Raw genomic sequence first — 25,264 nt, forward strand, 5'->3', positions numbered from 1 at the left:
GTCTGCAATTGCTTACAGTGATATAAAGAGCCCTGACACACATCACCATCAATGAGTTTAACTGACAAACAAACAAATTCTTCCCTTATCACTCCTAAACACTTTTTGCATAATAATTTGGAACGCAGTGTACATGTGCTTTTCCACAAAACACCAGTGGTTCACGTAGTGAATCTTACAGTTCTAACTTGCCAACCGTGGTCTGTATGGAGTTGTTCAATAAAGGGCCCAAAATTAAGATAACATAGATGGGAGAGGTCTCTATGAATAGGAATTCCTAAGTATTTGATACCCTGTGAGGGCCAGGCAAAGGGAAAGTTGGACTGGATGGAATCCTATATGGATTTGGGGAGGGAGGCATCGAGGGCCTCAGACTTCGCTGCATTGATTTTAAAATTTTACCATGTAACAAAGTGATCTATTTCAGCCATAACAGCATGGATGGATATATGTGATTGAGTGATATATACTAGGACATCATCAGCAAATAGAGAGCACTTGTACTCGGTGCCTCCCACCTCAATCCACCTAATATTGGGGTTATGGCGAATTGATGAGAGCAGGTGCTCCGTCACTAGGATGTATAAGAGAGGGGACAGAGGACATCACTGCCTTGTCCCATTGGTGATTGTGAAAGGTGATGAAAATGTTCTGACGCACCCCCTGGGCCTTGGGACACCCGGAGCCGGACCCTTTTTGGTGGATGCTGGTGGTTGTAGTCTTCGTGGCGGCGACCCGGTTCCGTGGCTCAGGGCGGTCAAACCAGTGGCGGAACTATTTATGTGGTTTTGATGTTTAAATGTCCGACTACGCCACCCGTGGATTGCGGTCAGAGTGAACCGCCGCTACAGGGCAGACCGCTGAGGCTGGTGTTGTGGGTGCAGCAGAGCGTAGCATAACTCCCCATGGGAGGAGTATAGCCTCAGGGCAGTGTTTGCGGAGGATGGGGGTGATGGTGCAGGGCAGCAGCAGTAACGACACGGAGTCAGTGATGCAGTTCAGGGCCTTTACTCACAGTTCTTATTATCCAGACCACGTCTGCAGGTAACGGCTGCCCACGTCGTACTGTGCTCACCAGGTGAGGGGCTCAGACAACTCCCAGATAACTTTGGAGCACTTCACAGGACCCCCTTTGTGTGTCCTTTGTCTGGCCTTTCTTACCAACACTTCTGTCCGGCTGCCTCGGGCCTCCTCTTGGTAAACTTGGCGCCAGTTTCCCTGACCCTATGTGGTGCATTCCTAGCGGGTGTAGCGAGGGGCTGCGCCACATAAAATGTCAGAGCCTCCGGTTTCTAGCTGAGGGTCGTTTCCTGCCTCCACTAGTTCGGGGACCGGTCTCCCCCTTTGGCCTGACCCCTCCACGCAGGTGGATTCGGGCGTGCGGTGGCGACTCGCCCGTCCGCACCCCTGGGATCCCTTCATTCCTCGTTCCTGGAGCCTTCTCCGCTCCTCTTCCTTACTTCTCCCTCTTCCAGGCCTGGGCCTCTGTTACTAGGCCCGCCTCCGGAGCAGAGCTCATGCAGAGCCCCTGCTCCCTGCCAATTCTGCTCAGACTTCTCTGCACTGAACTAAGATGGTGCCCACCTTTTATACTCCCTTCTCAATGCACCCAGGAACTGCTTCCTCCCTGCTCCTGCACTACAGGGTTCCCCTTCCTCAGTGTTCCCTCCCCCCACTCCAGCCAGGGACAGGGACTGTCGTGCCCATCTCAGGGGCATATTGGTCGCCCTGCCCCACGGCAATGTGGTGTAATGCATGCAGGTGTCGGGTCCTGATCCACACTCCATCCTTACCTGAGAGTGAGATATCACACCTCTGGGTGAGGTGCAATACGTCTGTAGCAACCGAGCCCTCAGGGTGCTACAGTTCCATTTATCTTCAGCCTAGGTGACGTATTGCGATACAGGGCCGTGATTTTGGCTATAAAAGGGTCCCCTAGACCCCTACCCCAAGCTTTTTAAGAGAATCATATATGGCGTGCCAGGAGACTCTATGGAATGCTTTCTCAGCATCCAACGAGAGTATCTAATTACAAATTTTTAACTGCATCTAGCCCAGGAAATACTTTGTGCCTAGTAGCAGTGTCTGCTAGTCAGCGGATTATCCCGGCTGTTAAGCAAGCTGCACCACCTGTAGTTTAGACACTTAATTTTTTCAAAGGAAATGCTTCGGGACCATGGGATACTTAGTGAAGAGCATCAGGAGGCACCCCAAGGCATAGGGGCTGGGACTGGCAGTAGGATGCCTTGCGGTGGACAGCCGAGCTCGATCCTTATAAAAGCTTTTTAACTGCAGCAGCTTTAGTGGACGCTACTGGAGCTGGAATTACCGCGGCTGCTGGCATGAGACTTGCCCTCCAATAGATCCTTGTAAATGGATTTAAAGTGTATTCATTCAAATTAGAGAGACAATTTAAATTAAAAAGCTTAGAGCTGCATCCACCACAGGGGGGCTCGCTCGACCCACCAGCGGACAGGCACCAGTATTGGGAGAGGGGGGCTGGCCGTCAGGGTTCACCGCGGCTCTGGCACAAACCCGGCGACACGGAGGTGGCACGGGCAGGAGCGGACTGGCTGTGTCGGCTTCTCACTTTTTGGATTTTAGAAGGGCATGACATGCCTATATCTGTGTCTCCCCCTCCTTTTACTCCTCCACCTCTTTTATTTTCGCATGACTATATGTACTTGTCACTTTTCCATGTGTTAGTTATGTCTTCTGAGCAGTTTGTCAGCTTTTGGACACCTTTGAAGGTGTTTTCTATGTGTTTCTATGTGTTTTTGTTTGCCTGCTATTGGTTTTAACGGTGTTCGAAGGTGTTCGACGAACAGTTCGACGAACAGTTCGGCGAACACACGGGTGTTCGACGAACCGAACCGAACTCGAACACTACGGGGGTGGCTCAACACTACCTGTGATCCTCCATACCAGGGTTGGGCAATTCATTTTCCCGAGGGGCCACGTGAGAGACCTAAACTGTTATGGAGGGATGAACCAATAGGCTGAAATTATTCTGCTCAATATTAATATTAACATATTAATTATAATTATGTTATATTAATATTGATTGTATCACTTAATATTGAGCAGAACTAAGTATGCTGACATTCCCCTAGATACCCTCCTACATACGAGAGCAATTGTAACATTTAGGAGGCTGGGAGCGGGAGGAGGCTCCCTCTCACATCAGATCAGTCCCCTCGAAACATCATCACTGGGGCCCGATCGATGCCATGACCCAAGGTCGTGACGACCCGGGTCACCAAGCTACAGAAAGACTCTTAGACCATGTGTGAAGACCCGGGGTATTCCATGGCGTAATACTACTCAGACAACACAGGGTGAGGGTAAAACAGTGTGGCAATATTTTATTGAACCACCAAACGGACAATAAACAGATAGAACAGTCCCATCAAATAACCAAGATGGTGCCAAAATTACACAGTCTCACCATTCCACTGGCCTGCCTGGGAATAGAACAGCTGCAACTTTGGGACTTCCAGGACCAACTACCTCAACCAGTGGCCCTCTCTGGATTGAGCCATGCTATCCATCTGCTGTCCTGAAAAATGTCTCTCTGATTCTCCTTGAATTCTTCTCCAGCAGGAGAGAAAACCCTTTTGATATTTGCATATGTGGTTAAGGTCATCAGTCACAGGTCAGGGGGGAAAGGTGCAGAGCCTAGTTCTCATTGTTTGGGCTAATTCCCCTGCTTTTGTAAATAAACTAGCTGACTTAGTACAATATGCAATTAGCATAGTAACAAACATCATTGCTGCCAAACACTGAGTCATTGTCCTTCTTGACCAGCTAAAGAAACACATACATTCAAAAGTCATCAAAAATAATAGTGTATTTCTCCTGGCTTAAAGGGAACCAGTCATGTCCTTTGTACTATCTAAACTGCCCCCATTGCTTTGTTAGTGATGCAATGTGCTTCACTAACAAGCTTTATTCATTAAAATCGGCGCTAATATCATGTGTAAAAACCACTTTATATGTTTATATCATACCTGCTCGTTTAGTCATAGTAGTGTGATTCATCGAATTTAGTCAGGGTTGCGCCGCCCACGCCGTTTGAATTCTGTTCCCGGCCTGCGCTGATGTCACTATACTGCGCTTGCACAGTACGTCATGGCCAGCCACGCTTGTTGATCTGGGAACAGCGCATGCACTGCACTGTGTGCAGCCAGAGCCAGAGCCCCTCTTCACAGTGCATGCGCGGCTCCCAGATCAACAAGCGCGGCTGGTTATGAAATACTGCGGCATAGTGATATCAGCGCAAGCCGGGAACAGAATTCAAATGGTGTGGGCAGCGCCAACCCTGACTAAATGCGACGAATCACACCCCTATGACTAAATGAGCAGGTATGATATAAACATATAAAGTGGCTTTTATATATGAATTTTGATTAAAAAAGGTGTTAGTGATGAACATTGTATCACTAACAACGCAATGAGGGCAGTTTAGATAGTACAAAGGACATGACAGGTTCCCTTTAACAAATCTAAACGTCTGGCTGATAAAGAAAGAAGCTATTTCTTCACACTATGCTTAAAGCATGGTCTAAGAATCTTCTGTACAGGAAAAAAGCAGTGCAATGCTGGTGCATTGCAATGCTTTATACCAGCAATCAAAGTAAAAAAAAAAAGAAAGTTCCATAGAGGGACTAAGTAAAAAAGGTAAAAAAAAAAAATGGAAAATATATATATATATAAAAAAAAATCCAAAATAAAAAAAATATAAATACTATACCAATGAATACATATTTTTATGTAAAAACAAAACAAAAAAAGTACACGTATTTGGTATCGCCGCATTCAGAACGACCCTATCTATAACACTGTCCCACTATTTAACCCCTTCAGTGAACGCCGTAAAAGAAAGAAAAAACATGGCAAACTATGGTTTTGCATCACACCACTAGAAAAAAGTGTAATAAAACGTTATCAAAAATACGAATGTACATAAAAATAGTATCGCTGAAGATGTGATCTTGTCCCACAAAAAAAAAGCCGTCATTTAGCTCCATCAGCGGAAAAATTAAAAAGTTATAGCTCTCAGAATACAGTAATGCAAAAATAATTATTTTTTATATAAAATAATTTTTATTGTGTAAAAGCGCCAAAACATAAAAAAGTCATAAATCTGGTAACACTATAATCATAACTAATAAAGCTTATCAATTTTACCACACATGGAATAGCATAAAAAAATAAAAACATTTCCTGAATTGACAGCCCCAGTTACAACGAAAAATTTCCCCCAGTGTGGCTCAAGATTTACATTTCTGAGGGGGCATGGTTGAGATCTCAGACATGCTAGACATGTTTGTCTGAGCTCCCATTGAAGAGCCTTAAAAACGATGGAGATTCTACGCCTACTGGCACCAAAGTTTCCAAAGAAGCACCTGAACTACCCTGGACAACCTTTGGATCGATTTTGGAAAGTTTGAAACCTTCCTGGTCCACTTTCCAATGATTTATAATTAAAAACAAAAGCGCAGCAGCGATGAAGCAAGTGTGGAGAAAAGGGATTTCCAGCTTTCTGGACTCCAGCATGAAGCAGGAACTTTTGCTGATCTACCGGACTCCTGCACTGTCCAGAATGAATGGCATTTTCCCAACCAAAGATCCCTTTGAACAGTAAGATCTCCCAAGCAAGATTGTGGATTACCAGGATCCCTGGACTTAAATGACTTATTTTCAGCACATGATCTGTGCAGGGTGAGGGTTTATTTCTGCTTTCTTTTCCTGCTGTGTGGCTTCCCAGTGTCACTGAGCCTTCTGCCTGCCTTGCTGGGGACTGCAGTGGTGGATTGAGTGTATGGATGGCTGCAGGGGCGGACACAGACTGTAGTGGGCCCCTATGCAAGAAATTTTTGGGGGCCCCCCCCTGCCCTTCATAAGGCAACAAAGTTATGTAAACATAACCCCCCCATGTGCATCTCTCACCCCCCCCATGTGCAGCTCTCATCCCCCCATGTGCATCTCACCCCCCCGTGCATCTCACCCCGCCGTGCATCTCTCATCCCCCGCCGTGCATCTCTCATCCCCCCCGTGCATCTCTCATCCCCCCATGTGCATCTCTCATCCCCCCCATGTGCATCTCTCATCCCCCCATGTGCATCTCTCATCCCCCCATGTGCATCTCTCACCCCCCCATGTGCATCTCTCATCCCCCCCATGTGCATCTCTCACCCCCCCCATGTGCATCTCTCATCCCCCCATGTGCATCTCTCATTCCCCCCCATGTGCATCTCTCATCCCCCCCATGTGCATCTCTCATCCCCCTGTGCATCTCTCATCCCCCCCGTGCATCTCTGATTCCCCCCACTCCTAGTTAATTAATTGTATTTAAAAAAAATAAAACTTGTTATACTTACCCCCATGCGATCCCTGCAGAATCCTGGCGCTCGTCCACGTCGCTGCTACAGGTTCTCCTGACGTTCGGCCATGTGACGGCGCCACATACATAGCCATCAGCTTTTGTTTTGGCCAAAAGATTTTTAAAGCCGCCACCACGATAAGGTAGACTCTTCTGGCCGGGCCCTACTCTAACCTATTAAAATTTTCTTAAAATATCCAATACTCTTTTTAGATATATTTTTATTTAGTTTTCTTTAAGGGAATGTGTCATTTACATTTTTTTTTAAAATGACCAATAATACCACATACAGGGAATACCGCCACACCATGACCAGACCACATATTACCACAACATAGTGACCGAATAATACCACACAGAAGGGAGAAAAACTGCCACACCATGACCAGACCACATATTACCACCACATTACTAATATTACCATAAGTGTCATTATACACGGGAGCTCTATACATGGTATGTATAATGTAAGTGTCCAGGTAATCTAGTGATCACCAGTGACATTATACACAGGAGCTCTGTATATAGTGTCAGTGTACAGGTAATACAGTGATCACCAGTGACATTATACACAGGAGCTCGGTATATAGTGTACAGGTAATACAGTGATCACCAGTAACATTATACACAGGAGCCCGGTACATAGTATATAGTGTAAGTGTACATGTAATACACTGACTCACTGGTGACGTCTCTAGGTGAAGTCCTTCAGCTACGCTTTTCTCCTTCGTCCAGCACAGACCGCCATCACGTCTTCCAGCCAGGACTCGTCTCTGCATAAAATAACAGTTATCTAGAGCACATTCCCCAACTTCTACATTACGCAGCTGAATACAGACGTGCATCCACCATCAATATATGGTTAGTTATTATGCCACCTACCATTCCAAATATAAATTGTAATCCACCACGGTGCCCCCATTAACTGTAAATAGGCACTTAATATATAATTAATTAGAACCTCTACTCTTTCCGCCAATTTGTTACCAGTTACACTCCTGCATCCGCAACGCCCCCTACTCTATACTTCCTGCTCCCCGCATTCATTATTTACATGCACCCCCTGCCCCAATTCATTATATCATGTCCGTGCTCTCCCCACCCCATCATCATTTATCATTTACTCTCCCCCACCCCACATTCATTATGTGCAGCTCATTATCCCCCTACTCCCAATTCCCCCATGTGCAGCTCATTTTCTCCCAATTCCCCCATGTGCAGCTCTCATCCCCCCCATGTGCAGCTCTCAACCCCCCCATGTGCAGCTCTCAAACCCCCCCATGTGCAGCTCTCAAACCCCCCCATGTGCAGCTCTCATCTCCCCCCATGTGCAGCTCTCATCCCGCGATGTGCACATCTCTCACCCCCCCATGTGCACATCTCTCATCCCCCTCCCCCACATGTGCCCCTCTCTCATCCCCCCATGTGCATCTCTCACCACCCCCCCATGTGCACATCTCCCACCCCCCCATGTGCACATCTCTCATCCCCCTCCCCCACATGTGCACCTCTCTCATCCCCCTCCCCCACATGTGCACCTCTCTCATCCCCCTCCACCACATGTGCACCTCTCTCATCCCCCTCCACCACATGTGCACCTCTCTCATCCCCCCCACCACATGTGCACCTCTCTCATCCCCCTCCCCCACATGTGCACCTCTCTCATCCCCCTCCCCCACATGTGCACCTCTCTCATCCCCCTCCCCCACATGTGCACCTCTCTCATCCCCCTCCCCCACATGTGCATCTCTCATCCCCCTCCCCCACATGTGCATCTCTTATCCCCCCCACATGTGCATCTCTTATCCCCCCCCACATGTGCATCTCCCAAATAAAACTTGTTATACTTACCCCCATGCGATCCCTGCAAAATCCTGGCGCTCGTCCAAATCGCTGACACCAGGTTCTCCTGACTTCTGGCCATGTGACGGCGCCGTCACATGACCGGAAGTCAGGGGAATCATGAAGGCGCTGCCATAGCAGCGCAGCGCTGAGATGTCCCGGACCCGGCGCTTAGCATGGGGCCGGGGGCCCCATGAGGAGAGAGACGCACAAGAGGGGGGCCCCCAACGGGGCTCCGAGGGGGCCCCTACCGGCCGGGCCCCATACTGGAGTCAGGGCAGTCATGCCCTGATGGCGGCCCTGCTGGAGGCTGGAGGGGCCCCCTCTCCCTCGGGGCCCCCGTTCAATGAACCGGCTGCACGGGCGGTAATTCCGCCCCTGGATGGCTGGATATTGCAAGCACACACCACTACAGAAAGGTGAGTAATTGCTGATTCTCAGTGAAGTGCAGGGACTCCTGTCAGACACAGGGTGGACATCTTCACACTGAGCTGACAGATTACATCCTCAAGAGTGATCCTCTGGGTATCAGAGGGACTCACTCCTGGCTGGTTACTGGAACCTTGAAGGAACTCTTATCAACAGCATTATCAACAGTGCTACATTAAGCTTGGTAAAGATTATAAAAGGTTTTCACTGACACAATTACAAGTAGATTGGGGTGCATGAACAAATGAGTGACTGTGAATTAACAAGGGATATTATTCCTTGGGCTTGATTTCTACTCATCTCAAGTTTCTGTTGATATCATTTTGAAGTCTGCTAAGGTGAAACCTATGAGGGTAAGAAGTGGGACATTGTCATCTTGAGCAAGGCAGCACAGATTGAAGGTCTCTATTAATGGAGGAAATCTACTCTTAATTGGTCTCACAAAGTTGTAAAGGATTTCACGGGTCTACCATTATAAACATTAGTAAGTGAGACTATTTAATACCTTCAACTAAGTTCTATTGGATTTATACCATCTTTAATCTACGGATATAGCATTTAGTACGTATATAATCATCCTCAAGGATATTATCGGAGCATGCTGGGCTTATGTGCTTTTATTTTCTAAACTTTGGTCAGAACTTATACAAAGCACAGAATTTCTATTGGTGACAGGAAATTTGCAGCGCGTTAAGAGGAAATACCAACAGTCTTTTTAAATTGTGCCAAATATAGTCACATCCTTAATTTCCTTGTCTGATATAGCCACAAGTGAACTCACAGATATTAGTCTCTGACGTACAGTACAGACCAAAAGTTTGGACACACCTTGTCATTTAAAGATTTTTCTGTATTTTCATGACTATGAAAATTGTACATTCACACTGAAGGCATCAAAACTATGAATCAACACATGTGGAGTTATATACTTAACAAAAAAGTGTGAAACAACTGAAAATTTGTCTTATATTCTAGGTTCTTCAAAGTAGCCACCTTTTGCTTTGATGACTGCTTTGCACACTCTTGGCATTCTCTTGATGAGCTTCAAAAGGTAGTCACTGGAAATGGTCTTCCAACAATCTTAAAGGAGTTCCCAGAGATGCTTAGCACTTGTTGGCCCTTTTGCCTTCACTCTGCGGTCCAGCTCACCCCAAATAATCTCGATTGGGTTCAGGTCTGGTGACTGTGGGGGCCAGGTCATCTGGCGTAGAACCCCATCACTCTCCTTCTTGGTCAAATAGCCCTTACACAACCTGAAGGTGTGTTTGGGGTCATTGTCCTGTTGAAAAATAAATGATGGTCCAACTAAACGCAAACCGGATGGAATAGCATGCCGCTGCAAGATGCTGTGGTAGCCATGCTGGTTCAGTATGCCTTCAGTTTTGAATAAATTCCCAACAGTGTCACCAGCAAAGCACCCCCACACCATCACACCTGTGCTTTGCTCTCCATGCTTCACGGTGGGAACCAGGCATGTAGAGTCCATCCGTTCACCTTTTCTGCGTCGCACAAAGACACGGTGGTTGGAACCAAAGATCTCAAATTTGGACTCATCAGACCAAAGCACAGATTTCCACTGGTCTAATGTCCATTCATTGTGTTCTTTAGCCCAAACAAGTCTCTTCTGCTTGTTGCCTGTCCTTAGCAGTGGTTTCCTAGCAGCTATTTTACCATGAAGGCCTGCTGCACAAAGTCTCCTCTTAACAGTTGTTGAAGAGATGTGTCTGCTGCTAGAACTCTGTGTGGCATTGACCTGGTCTCTAATCTGAGCTGCTGTTAACCTGCGATTTCTGAGGCTGGTGACTCGGATAAACTTATCCTCAGAAGCAGAGGTGACTCTTGGTCTTCCTTTCCTGCGGCGGTCCTCATGTGAGCCAGTTTCTTTGTAGCGCTTGATGGTTTTTGCAACTGCACTTGGGGACACTTTCAAAGTTTTCCCAATTTTTTGCACTGACTGACCTTCATTTCTTAAAGTAATGATGGCCACTCCTCGTTTTTCTTTACTTCACTGCTTTTTTCTTGCCATAATACAAATTCTAACAGTCTATTCAGTAGGATTATCAGCTGTGTATCCACCAGACTTCTGCACAACACAACTGATGGTTCCAACCCCATTTATAAGGCAAGAAATCCCACTTCTTAAACCTGACAGGGCACACCTGTGAAATGAAAACCATTTCCGGTGACTACCTCTTGACGCTCATCAAGAGAATGCCAAGAGTGTGCAAAGCAGTCATCAAAGCAAAAGGTGGCTACTTTGAAGAACCTAGAATATAAGACATATTTTCAGTTGTTTCACACTTTTTTTGTTAAGTATATAATTCCACATGTGTTAATTCATAGTTTTGATGCCTTCAGTGTGAATGTACAATTTTCATAGTCATGAAAATACAGAAAAATCTTTAAATGAGATGGCATGTCCAAACTTTTGGTCTGTACTGTATATACCTAAAATTTTAAAGTTTGGAGAATATACTACTTCAGGATGGCTTCTCAAAAACAAAACTTGGCCAACAAGCAACTGTTCCAGGCAGGCTTAACTACTCCTAGTAGAATTCCATTAGATGACAAGAAAATTGCGACATTATGTGGAAATATTGAAACCAAAATGGTGACTCACATTAGCCAAATAGATTATAAGTCACAACAATCAGAGGTGTGAGGATTCTCTTGGGTCCACTCCTATTGTTATTCCTAAGCAAAAAAGAAAGGAACCTGAGTCAAACAACAAGGTAGAGGAGCCACAGATTTAACCTTTATCTCAGATTCGGATCCTGATTCTTCACCCAACTCTAGTCCGGATAAACAGAGACCTAGGCGAAGTAATAAAGGATCAGAACCATTATTAAGTTTTCACACTGCTAACCAACCTATAACTCAAGGCTTCTTCAGAGACATATTAACTGCTCTAAGGGGCTAAATTAATGAGGATATTAAACAACAATTCAATGAAACAAAGTCTTTATCTGAATCTTTAATTTATAGGGTAGAATGTACTAAATTGGATAGTTCAGACCTTGCTAAACACATCAAAATGATCTCAAAGGACCAAAAGTACATGAAAGACAATATCCAAACTCTGAAAGCAAAGATGACCATCTTAGAAGACCATAATCGGCACAACAACTTGAAGATCAGAGGCATACCAGAAACTGTTCCAGAATGAGGATCTACAATCTTACATAAAGAACATATTTAAAAAAATAAATTCCATTGCTTACTGAACTGGACCTTATCATCGATCGAGCACATTACTTGCCAAAACTACAGTTTCTGCCTGCTGTTATGATACTAAAAATCCATTTCTTTCAAATAAAAGATCTACTATTGAATATTTTGAAAAAAAAAAAAAACTCTTCTTGCTCTATATCAAGCTCTCAAAGTGTACACAGATCTTTCAAAAGAGACACTAAACAAAAGGTAATCCTTTGGGAAATTTACACAAATTCTTATGCAAAAGAACATACCCTATGGATGGGGAATCCGCACCAAAATCCTGCTCATGTATCAGGGGAAAATTACTCCAATTATGAATCCAGAAAAAGGACTAAAAATACTGAATGATTTGAATATGGGTACTTTTATTTAATCAGGTTCCTCCGGGACTGGGGGGGGCGGTGGTTTACTTGTTCCTTTGTGTATGTTTGCTTACTGTTTCAGTGTTTTGTTTTTTTTCAGGTGTAAGCCAGGTCAAAGTAAGGATCATTATAATCTTGTTTATCTCATTCAAATATTTGAGCAATATGTATATTTAGCTGAATGTTATAACTAGTGTCATATTAATTATAAATTAGTCTTAACTTTCTTTCCTTTAATGTCAATGGGCTCAATAGCCCACCAAGAAGATTTAGGACATGGAAAGTAAAAAATAATTCTAAATCGAATATCATTGGGCTACAAGAAACCAAATTTACCTCAATTAATCCCTCAAAATTTACTAATGAAAAATTTCCGTACTCTTTTACATCATCACACACTAAAAGGAAAGCAGGAGTATTTATCCTTATAAAAAACTCAGTTTCTTTTGAATGCTTATCAGAAATTAATGATAAGGATGGAAGGTATATTATTATTGTATGCAATACCTCTTTGAATAAGGTATTAAAGATAATTCTTGAACATCAAAAAGAAGAATTGGTGATATTTGGCAACTTTAACACTGTGCCCTGTGGTATCCTTGATTGTTCAACTAATTCAAGGCAATTTTGCCAGAGACTTGATTCATGGCTAGCTAAGGAAGACATTTTTGATATATTCAGGTGTCTGAATTCATCCTCAGTGGAATACACACATTTTTCGGATAGACATAAATCCTTTGCCCGAATTGACTTAGTGTTAACAAATTTAGTCACGCTACCTATGTTTACTTTTGTTAATATTGAGACAAGATCTTGGTCGGACCACTCCCCAGTCACCTTTGGTATCAGATTAGACTCTCTTTTTAAAAACGAGAAACCCTGGATGTGTAACTCATATACCATGCACCACCCTAAATATAAGAAGGAGATAGAAAATACCTTATTGAACTACTATAAGGAAAATTATACAGAAGAGATTTCCATACATACTTTAATGGTTAATTCATAGGGATTATTTATTCAGCTAATCAGCAGAAATAAAAAATGTAATAGGGAAAAAATAGCTTCTATTTTGAAAAAAAATTAAAGAATTGTGAACAGCTCTAATTGACAACCCTCTCTCAAATTTGCATAAAGAAATTCTTTCACTTAGAATTGAACTTAAAACAGTTTTATAGGAAGAATATGACAAAATTGTTCAGTCAGCTAAAACAAACTTCTATCACTCAAATAACAAACCTACATTATTTATGAATAGAATACGACAGTTGAGAAATAAAACTAGAATTAACACAATTAGGAACACCAAGGGTAAGTTATGCAAACATCCAAGGGATATTTTGGATGCCTTTGCTCTACTTTATAAATACCTTTAGAATCTGAAAGATGATACAACCTTCTGAAATTTTGATCAACAAATTTTTGGCCAATATCCAATTACCATCATTAAAACAAGATGAATTGTTAATTTAAATGCCCCTTATTCCGAATTAGAGATTTTAGATACAATTAATTCTTCTAAAAAAGGCAAATCTCCTGGACCTGATGGACTTCAAAATGAGTATTATAGACTACATGTTCAACAATCGGTCCCCTATTTCAGGGTTCCCCAACTCCAGCCCTCAATGCCCACCAACAGACCATATTTTCAGGATTTCCTTAGTATTGCACAGGTGATAATTACATCACCTGCACAGACAATTCGTAATTCCATCACCTGTGCAATACTAAGGAAATCCTGAAAACATGATCTGTTGGTGGGCCTTGAGGACTGGAGTTGGGGAACACTGCCCTATTTGGCAAAGCTAGTTAATCAGGTATCTAAAGACGGGGTTCTTCCTAAAGAAATGCTAGAAGCTATCATTACTATGATACCAAAGGGTAAAGGTGATCCTAAAGATGTAGCAAACTATCGTCTGATTTCACTACTAAATTCAGATGCAAAAATCTTGGCAAAACCAATAGCTACTAGAATTCAGAATATCCTTCCTAACCTAATACATCAAGAGTCAGACCAAGTAGGGTTTATTACTGGTAGGCATACCACAGATGCTACAAGGAAGACATTAAACCTTTAGTCTTTCATGGAAAAGGACCAAACACCTTCATTATTTCTAGCCCTTGACGCTGAGAAAATTAAAATAATTTCCTACAAAACAATAGTACTACCAAAACTATTGTATGTACCGAGAGCCATTCCAATATTCATTTCTAAAATTTGGTATCAGAGATTACAAACTTAATTAGTAAGATTTACCTGGAAAAATAACAGACTTAGAGTAACTAGCTCTATATTAGTTAAGGGGAAAAAAGGCTTACTTAGCAAGTTAAATTGAGTCAAAAATGGACAAATGAGAATGAACAATCTGTTTCAGTCTCAATTGAAAAGTACCTTAATGAGGATAAACCTCTTATAGCATTAATTATAGCCCATTTGATTGATAAATCTCTTCCCCTTCCTAAAGACCAATTTCTGAAATCATTCATAATGGCGTGGAAACAACTTAAAAAAATGTCAAAAAAAGAAAAAAAATGTCCCAATTGCATACTATACCTTCAGAGGTATTAGAAATTATCCCTAAATTAAATCTTTCATCGTGGAAAAAAATAAGTTATCACTAAATTTAACCCCTTCACCCCCCTCCACCCAAGCCTGTTTTCACCTTCATGACCAGGTCAAATTTTACAATTCTGACCTCTGCCACTTTATGTGGTAATAACTCTGGAAAGCTTCCATGGATCCCACTGATTCTGAGACTCTTTTTCGTGACATATTGTACTTCATGATAGTGGTAAAATTTGTTCAATATGACTTGGGTTTATTTGTGAAAATATCAGAAATTTGGCAAAAATTTAGCAATTTTCAAACTTTTAATTTTTATGCCCTTAAACCAGAGTTATGTCACACAAAGTAGTAAAAAAATAACAGTTCGAAAATGTCTACTTTATATCAGCACAATTTTTGAAACATAATTTTTTTATGTTAGGAAGTTAGAAGGGTTAAAAGTTGACCAGCGATTTCTCATTTTTCCAACAAAATGTACAAAACAAGTTTTTTTTAGGAAAACTCAGAAAAAATGGGTATACATTCCAGCTTCAGGTTTTTCATAAAAAATATACTTTATTAGGTCATATAAAAATAGAATTGGTCACAACACCTAGAAAGGCATTATATCAGCTAACGCGTTTCAGGCTATGTCTTGGAAACCCCCTACAAGTGATGACATTTTGGAAACTTGACCTCTCAAGGAATGTATCTAGATGTGTGGCAAGCACCTTGAACCCCAGAGTGCTTCACAGAAGTTCATAAAGTAGATACATGAAAATAAAAAAAATAAAAAATGTTCCCACAAAAATGTTCTTTTAGCCCCAAATTTTGCATTTTCACAAGGGTAACAGGCGAAAATGCTCCATACAATTTGTTGCACAATTTCTTCTCAGCACGCCGATACACAATATGTGGAGGAAAACTACTGTTGGGGCGCACGGCAGGGTTCGGAAGAGAAAGAATGTCATTGACTTTGTGAACTCAAAATGTGCTGGAATCATTAGTAGACACCATGTCGCATTTGGAGAGCCTCTGACAGTAAAAAAAAACACAAGTGACCCCATTTTGTAAACTAGACCCCTCACAGAAGTTTATAACGTTGAGCTGTGACAAGGGTAAAAGGCGAAATTGCACCATACAATTAGTTGTGGACTTTCACCTGAGTACACCGATAACCTATATGTGGTCAAAAACTACTTTTGAGGCACAGTGCTAACTCGGAAGGGAAGAAGCACCATATTAGAGTTCAAATTTTGCTGGAATGGCTTGAGGATGCCATGTCACATTGGCAGATCCCCTGAGGTGCCAGAACAGCAGAAACCCCCCATAAGTGACATAATTTTACAAACTACATCTCTCAATGAATTCATCTAGGGGTGCAGTGAACATGTTGACACCACATGTGCCTTACAGAAATTTATACTATTGAGCGGTGAAGAAAGAATAATTATACTTTTACTGCTAAAATGTTGTTTTAGCCCCAAATTTACATTTTCATACGAGCTAATAGAAAAAATGGACCTCTTAGTTTGTTGTGCAATTTTTCCTCAGTACACCAATACCCTACATATAATCGGAAAGTACTTTTGAGGCACAGTGCAAAACTCAGAAGGGAAGGAGCGCCACAATTTAGTGCAGATTTTACTGTTATGGTTTGCGGGTGCCATGACCCACTGTGAGAAACCCAGAGATGCCAGAACAGCAGACTCCATTTTACAAATTACACCTCTCAATTAATTCATCTAAGGGTGCAGGGATCATATTGACTCTAAGGATGCGTCACACAATTTTATACCATTAAGTAGTGAAGAAAAAATAATTCAATTTTTACCACAAAAATTTTGTTTTAGCCCCATATTGTACATTTTCACAAGAGGAAATGGGTAAAAATGATACCAAAATTTGTCACACAATTTCTTCTGATCTTCTGAACGTGGAAATACTCCATATGTGGCAGTACAGTGCTGCTTAGCCACATGGAGAGACGAGAGAGAGATGAAGCATTTGGATTTGGGAGTGCAGAATTTGCTGGATTTATTTTGGGGGGCAGGAGCATTGCTATGCTTTATAACTGTCAGTGCTGCACTGACACAAGCTAGTTAGATTATGCACTGCACATGATCTAACTAGCTTGCTACCCTGGTGACTCACATATCGTCATGAGTCATAACGACATCGGGTCACCCCGGCAACAATTGACCTCTTGCGATGATGTCATGGGGGAGCTGATCGGAGGGGAGAAGGAGCCCCCTCCCTCTCCCTGCCTTCTAAATGCTGTGATAGATAATAACTTCTCTATGAATCAAATTTCTCTGTAAAATTCACACGAACTGCCAAATTCACATTTTGTGAGATCCACTCATCTCTACTGCCAATGTGGCGGAGACTCAAGCCTTGGTGTAATCTCTATATTTGCCCATTATATATTTATCAAAATAGGCAATAGCAGGAACAAATATAAAAATGTAAATTAAAATTTAAATGCTTTTTAAATACACTATGGGGCTGATTAATTATTATCAGAAACGCCTAAATAATATCAAAATAGACAAGTCACCAGGCCCAGATGGCATACACCCCCGGGTACTAAAAGAATTAAGTAATGTGATAGACAGACCGCTGTATCTTATATTCAAGCACTCTTTATGGACAGGGACTGTCCCACTAGACTGGCGCCAAGCAAATGTGGTACCAATATTCAAAAAGGGGTCTAAAAGTGACCCTGGGAACTATAGACCAGTAAGCTTAACGTCTGTTGTGGGTAAATTGTTTGAAGGATTTCTTAGAGATGCTATTGTAGAATATCTTAATGATAATAACTGTCTAACTCCATATCAACATGGATTCATGAGGGATCGCTCCTGCCAAACAAACCTGATCGCCTTCTACGAGGAGGTGAGCTCACAGCTGGACCGGGGAGAGTCAGTGGATGTTGTATACCTTGACTTCTCCAAAGCGTTTGATACCGTGCCACACAAAAGGTTGGTTTATAAAATGAGAATGCTTGGTCTGGGGGATAATGTGTGCAAGTGGGTAAATAGCTGGCTGAGTGATAGAAAGTAGAGGGTGGTTATCAATGGAGTAAGCTCAGGGTGTGTCAGGGTTACTAGCGGGGTGCCTCAAGGGTCTGTCTTGGGCCCTATATTATTTAATATATTTATTAATGATCTAGTGGAAGGGTTGCATAGTAAAATAGCAATATTTGCAGATGATACTAAACTTTGTAAAGTAGTTAATACAGATGAGGATAGGGCACAGCTGCAGGAGGATTTAGATAAATTGGGGAGTTGGGCCAAAAAATGGCAAATGGGGTTCAATGCCGATAAATGTAAGGTCATGCACATGGGAAAGAAAAACAGCAGTCACCCATACATATTAAATGGGAAACCGTTGGGGAAATCTGACATGGAGAAGGACCTGGGCGTCTTGGTTAATAGCAAATTAAATTGGAGTGCCCAGTGTCAGGCAGCAGCTGCGAAGGCAAATAGAGTCATGGCATGCATCAGAAGAGGAATAGGGGCATATGATGAGAACATTGTTCTTCCTCTGTATAAAGCGCTGGTAAGGCCGCACTAAGAATATTGTGCACAGTTCTGGGCTCCGGTGCTCAGGAAAGACATATTGGAGCTAGAGAGGGTACAAAGGAGGGCGACTAAGGTAATAAAGGGAATGGAGGGACTAGAATACCCAGAGAGGTTGTCAAAATTAGGCCTATTTACGCTGGAAAAGAGAAGGCTTAGGGGAGACCTCATAAACATGTATAAATACATCAGGGGGCAGTACAGAGATCTCTCCCATGACCTGTTTATACATAGGATGGTGACAAAGACGAGGGGGCACACTATGCGTCTGGAGGAAAGGAGGTTCCTGCACCAGCATAGAAGGGGATTCTTTACGGTCAGAGCCGTGAGACTCTGGAACTCTCTGGGAGAGGAAGTGGTGATGTCCAACTCACTTAATGAGTTCAAGAGAGGCCTGGACGCCTTTCTTGAGAACAATAAAATTACATCTTATGCTTAGTGATAGTTAATTAATCCAGGGATTTAATCTGACTGCCAGATTGGTGTCGGGAAATGATTTTTTCCTCAATGAAGTAAGTTGGCCTATACCGCATGGTTTTTTGTTGCCTTCCCCTGGATTAACGCTGCGGAATAGCTGCAGTGCACAAGAAATAGGCTCAACTGGATGGACGCTTGTCTTTTTTCGGCCTTATAAACTATGTAACTATGTAACTATGTATTAAATCTAGACTAGGCACAAGATGGCACATTCTGTATGATAAATTCCCTGGATCTTGCTAGACATGTTAGATACTTTTCCTTATGTCACCTTTTGGTCTGATTTTAAACCAGGGATGCATGCACCTTTTTGGTCTGAGGGTCATAGCCTGTAACTGTGTAACAGGCACTTGTATAAACCAATGAGTATTTCCTCTATTTCCTCTGTAGGCACAATCTCCGGCTCTATGGCAAATAAAGATACAAAAAGTACTTTAATAGCATAAATGTAAAAAGGTTTTACCTATTTAACTAGCATGAGCATAAAACTGCAAAATAGTGTGGTATTTATGGGTTAAACAGCTTTTCTACCTCTCTTATAGCTCAAGATATGGTCATAGGTACAGTACTGCGTGATATTGGAGCAAACTACTGTGTTGGTTAAGCTGATGTACTCTATCTCTTCTGAATTTGCTCATGTTTCTCAATTATTCTCAAACATCTTTATATATGAAAATGTATAATATATATTTTTTATATATATAATAACTAGAGAGACCCAAGGGCATAATAAGGAATATTCAATTTGCATTGAATAACTTTGATGCAAATCAAATTTCCTCTCCAAATTTGAGTTACCGTATTTGTTGGATTATAAGACGCCCTTTTTTCCCCCCAAATTTGAGAGCAAAATTGGGATGCGTCTTATAAGCCGAATGTAGCTTCGTGGGGGAGGATGTCGGCTCCCGAGATCTCAATCTACGCATGCTCTACCTCCAGTGGTCATTTTCATTTTCCCGAAGCCCACAGCAGAGAAATCTATGGGAAGTGCAGGGGCTCATCGTCGACAATTTTCGTAAGCCTAGAGCAGCCTCACGTCACCGGGACACCCCCTTCTCCCAGCCCTGAACCTGCAGCATCATCCCACACCTACCATTGCCGCCAGCTTCCTGCAGCAGCGACCCTGCCTCCTGTGACTCTGCTCCACTGCCGTGGCCCCCTCCCCCAGTAAACTAACGTGAAATCAGACTATAAAACACACCATCAATTTATTAAAAAAAAATTTCCCTATTTTACTCCCCAAAATTTGGGGTGCGTCTTATGGTCCGGTGTGTCGTATAGACGACAAAATACAATAACTGCTAAATTAGATTTTTGGCATATTCGCTCATCACTATATATATATGTAAACTCTCTTTATATGTACAGAACTCTGAAATTAATGGTGCTTTGAAATAAATAATATTAATAATGGTAATACATAATAAATGGGTGAAGTAGAATATTAAAGTTTCAATTCTGTAGCCAATTTTAGGTTGGAGGCTGATTTCTAATGACACATAAGGTGCAAATAATTATTGATGTATACCATTATGCTTATTAAGAAATGCTGCTCTGTTAATATTTTTGAATTATACTGTACCTAGTGAAGAAAATAATCATTAGAGGAAATGTGCCATTAGAAAATGACCAAACATTTAAATCAATATTTTATGTTGGATATATTTTAAAATATTTTTTTATCTTTTTTTATTTTTCATATACAGGTGCATCTCACTAAATTAGAATATCATCAAAAAAGTTAATTTATTTCAGTTATTCAATACAAAAAGTGAAACTCATATATTATATAGAGTCATTACAAACAGAGTGATCTATTTCAAGTGTTTATTTCTGCTAATGTTGATGATTATGGCTTACAGCCAATGAAGAACTATTTGTATTGAACTGAAATAAATTAACTTTTTGATGCTATTCTAATTTAGTGAGATGCACCTGTATCTATACATGTATTTGAAAGACATCTTGAAATTTTGTAATATTCTACTAAGGCTTATCATATGCTGCCAATTCCTGTTCTGTGAAGATCACGTTCATGTGCCAATTATTCATGGGAACAAGGAAATATACAGCTCATGAATATAGAAAACTACATGGCAGAAGGTTTACTAGTCCTGTAGTGATAATCTCCTGCTGATAATACAAGAATTTCATCAAAACTATGCTAAGCAGCTCAGTAAGTGACACATCACTGGAATCGGGATCTCTTTCTCTACATTATATTTCTCTCAGATTAGATGGGAAAAAAACTGTTGACAGATGCAATTTAAAGGAATGCATCTTTACAACTAGCGATTTTTTATTGAAGCAGACTTTATGATCAGCTGGTCACTATGCTTTGGACGTCGCAATCTAGCTGTTATTGACAGGTTACATTCTGGCAGATACATATCCCATACAGCGATATGTAGTGACAGATGCCAGCTATTCAAGTAAATGTAAATCTATTCAGTTTATGGGTAACTCAGCATCTACAGAGATCTGGTTTCTGTAGCAGCCTTCTGCTTGGGCTAATAGAAGCCCCTTTTAAATAATGTCTATCTAGAAAGTAAATGTTTTCATGGGACAGCCCATTTAATGTAGATAAGTCTGTGGAACATGACATCATTTTGAGCTGGGAGCAATGATATCATATATTCTCTTCTGCAAGTGGAGAGAAAATCATAGGTTGGATTTATTTAAAAAAATGTTATAAAAATGTTGCAAGACTAAAAAGAATACTGCACAGATGACTTAACCTAGTAATATTTGTCTGTTCTCCTGTACCGTTATCTGAAGACAGTGATAATGAAGAGAAGCTGTATGGAACAGATAGTCTCCCACAAGTAAACTGTTTATACTCAGCTACAGTTTCTAGTCTGCATATGATATTCTGCATAAGTAACCTTTTTTTTCATTTTCAATAAGAAGCTTAATTATAGCACTTGCATATTTTATAACTCATGAAATGTAATTTTTAAGAAAAGAAACTGTTTAATAAACTGAATCATGGTTGAAATAAAGAAAAGGGAAAATCTTTAAAAATGGAAGCCAATTGAATTAAAATAAATAAATCATTGAAGGTTTTATGAAAAAGTCACAACCAATGAATATGTCAAAGCAGTGCAGAATCAAGACTGGATTCACAGAAGCATAAGTGGCCCAGTCAAGAGGCAGTAGATGATGAAATGTACATGACATTTTAAGCTTGTCTATACCAACTGAAGTCATCATTGTCTGATCGGTCAGGGTCCGACACCAGGCACCCCCGCCGATCAGCTGTTCTCATTGTCGGCAGCAGCGGCTGCCAGAACCGCTCGATTGCGGAGCTGCTCCGTCTTCTGGTAGTGGGCATGTCAGAGTACTGCATATCCGCCTCCTATTGATTTGAATAGGAGGTGGATTTAGGAAGGAATCTGGAGATTAGGAGATGTATGGATGAGATAGATTATGGACAGCTTTGTAAGTCATTATTAGTAGTTTAAACTGAATTCACTAGGGAATTGGAAGCCAGTGAAGGGATTGAAAAAGGGCAAAAGCAGAGGAGTAGTGATGGGAGAGGTGGATTAATTGGGCAGCGAATTAAGGGTGGACTGGAAAGATGCAAGAGTATGAGTTGAGAGGTCATAGGAGGATATTGCAATAGTCGAGGTGGTAGATGATGAGGGCATGAGTTTACATTTTTGTAGGTGGGTTGAGGAAAGGTGGATTCTGGACATTTTTTTGAGTTGGAGGCAGCAGGATGTGTTAAGGACTTGAATATGTAAGTACCTTTCTTGTGTGCGACAATGTATCAGCACATCGTGGTCTAACTTCCTGAACCTGAATGTAAAATTACAGATCAAGAATAGCACTGCATACTGCATAAGCAGTGCAATGTATTATGAAAGTGGTCAAAGTACTGCATGTGCAAGCCCTCTTGTGAAAAAAATAATCTTTATTATAGGAGAAAAAAAGAGACATATTTTGTATCATCAAGTCCAAAATCATCCATTTAATAATACAATCAGTATTTTATGTTAGTAGACTACTTAGAAGACTAAGAGAAAAAAGAGCACTGCACAGATGACTTAACCAAGTAATATTTGCCTGTTCTCCTGTATGGTTTCTCTGAAGACAGTGATAATGAAGACTAGCTGCATGGAACAGGTAGTCTCACACAAGTAAACAGTTTACACGCAGCTCCAGTTTCTAGTCTGCATATGATATTCTGCATTAGAAAATATCCTCCCTCAAAAAAATGAAATATAAAGTAATGAATAAGTTGGATCAAGGACAGACATATAACCGGTGCAGCCAATACAGCAGCACTGGGGCCCGGAGGTGGAGAGCAGCCTGCCACCACCAGCACCTACTTCAGCTGGATGTGCGTCTGAGGGCATTCCTGCGGCGCAGGAAGCCCACTGGCTCCCTGTGCTGCAACACATGCCACCAGCCAATCAGAGACCAGCAGCTGACATCAGGGTGCCAGTGACTGGGGGTGCATGGCAGTGACGTCATGCGCCATGACGGGGACGCCAAAGTCAGCTGCCGGCTCTCGTGCTGGCTGTAGGAGAGGACCTTGCACAGTGTGGGAGCATGGGGGCAGGTAAGTAGTGTAAATTGTTTTTAATGTATTACAAGACAGGGCACATTATACCAGGATGGGGCACATATATATGAGGATGGGGCACATATAAACCAGGATGGTGCACATTATACCAGGATGGGGCATATATATACCAGGATGGGGAACATATATAACTAAATGGGGAACATATATGCCAGGATGGGCACATTATAGCAGGATGGGGCACATATATATCAAGATGGGTCACATTATATCAAGATGGGGGACATATATACAAGGATGGGGCATATATATACGAGGATCGGGCACATTATACCAGGATAGGTGACATATATACCTGGATGGGGCACAGTATACCAGGATGGGAGACACATATATGAGGATGGGGCACATATATACCTAGATGGGGCACGTTATATCAAGATGGGAGACATATATATGAGGATGGGGAACATATATCAGGATGGGGCACATTATACCTACTCTTCCTACTAGCTCTAGAACAACTAGGAGTTAATGACACAGAGGCCTGAAATGGTGTTAGTCCAAATATACAGATGCATAACAACTTGTTTTGAAAAGTCATCTTAATGACTGGTACGCCTAATAAAAGTTGATAAATAAGGAGACTAGACCCCAAAATGGTGCCACTGAAACTGACAATTGAGCTCTGCAGGCTATCAGTGACTGATAATGGACTGCAGTGCTCACAATTCCCTCAGACCAAATATAGATGTGTAGGGGAGGTGTGAGCGCTGCAACCCATTAGTGATTGCTGATTGGCTCAAGCGCTTACGTGGCATAACAATGTCATGCAAGCACTTAAAGACCAGGCCGGCAACGCTGGAATTGGACCAATTTGGGAGGTGAGTAACTGCTTTTTCATTTTAAATTATGGAGCAGATTATTGTGTAAGGGGTTGTCCATTTAAATAGTTAAAGGAGTATTCGAATCTCCAAGATCCTATCCCAATATGTAATGGGTGTAATAATAATAATATTAGCAAATACCTCCAATTATAAATGTAGCATAGTTCTTCTGATTCGCTATGTCGCTTACCTCATGTGCAGGGCATTGCATGCCCTTGGATACCTAAGCAATGCCCTGGATATGGGTTTAGCGGCACAGCGAATCAGAAGAACATACTACATTTCTAATTGAAGGTATTTGCTAATATTATTATGATTACATCTACTACATTTTGGGATAGGATCATGGAGATTGGAATACCCCTTTATTGTTAATGGGCATCTTTTAAAAGAAATCAGACTTGCTATTAAGATACTACTGTACATGTAGGAAATTAAAAAATAAAGACCTGTTCAAAGTTTTACAAATTTTACTTCTGTTCACTGTTCTTCTATAAAATATCTTTTTTACTTTTTAGAAAGTTGATTTTCTTATCTGGAATGTCCATCAGACCATGTGTACTGTACTTCTGTTATTTTATTTCTAGATAAGTGCTGTGAAGACACATGCTGCTTTCTTGGTAGCAGCTGGTGGTACTGCTTGGATTCAATTAAAAATAATTACTTAAATTGCTTAAATTACCATCAGTGTGATAAATTAAATGCCATGAAAATAATCAATTAAAAAGAATAGGCCAGTTGTAAGTATAAATAATTGATTATTAAAAAATAAAAGGAAAATATAAATATTTTTAATAAATCATAGCTGTTTCCTAAATTTAAAAGAAAAAACAAAGAGGAGCTGTATGTGTGAATCAGCTTGGAGGTGCAGAAACCCCAGCGGGATGGAATTGCTCACCTGGGATAGTTGTACTAACCATACACAACACTGGATGAAATTTAGACTGGAGACGCCCAAGGCTGCTGAGTATACCGCCTGTCCCAATTGCAAAGCAAGGAACCAAAG

General features: G+C 41.5%; 1 protein-coding gene across 3 annotated transcripts in view; it reads right to left on the reverse strand.

Annotated features, from left to right (window-relative positions):
• The window catches only part of LOC141167330 (chemerin-like receptor 1), a 249,934-nt gene that overhangs the window by 132,460 nt on the left and 92,210 nt on the right, over nt 1-25,264 (reverse strand). Inside the window, exon 2 of one of the 3 annotated variants that reach the window (XM_073654757.1) lies at nt 11,277-11,350. The exons of the other annotated variants lie outside the window; for them this stretch is intronic. Within the exon in view, the coding sequence (XP_073510858.1) occupies nt 11,277-11,278 (2 nt within the window). The 5' untranslated portion in view covers nt 11,279-11,350. The remainder of the gene's footprint in view (nt 1-11,276; nt 11,351-25,264) is intronic. 3 annotated transcript variants of the gene reach the window in all.

Source organism: Phyllobates terribilis, unplaced genomic scaffold (genome assembly GCF_046119375.1).
Source record: "Phyllobates terribilis strain yellow unplaced genomic scaffold, ASM4611937v1 Scaffold_1__5_contigs__length_1240528914, whole genome shotgun sequence".
Lineage (NCBI taxonomy): Eukaryota > Metazoa > Chordata > Amphibia > Anura > Dendrobatidae > Phyllobates > Phyllobates terribilis.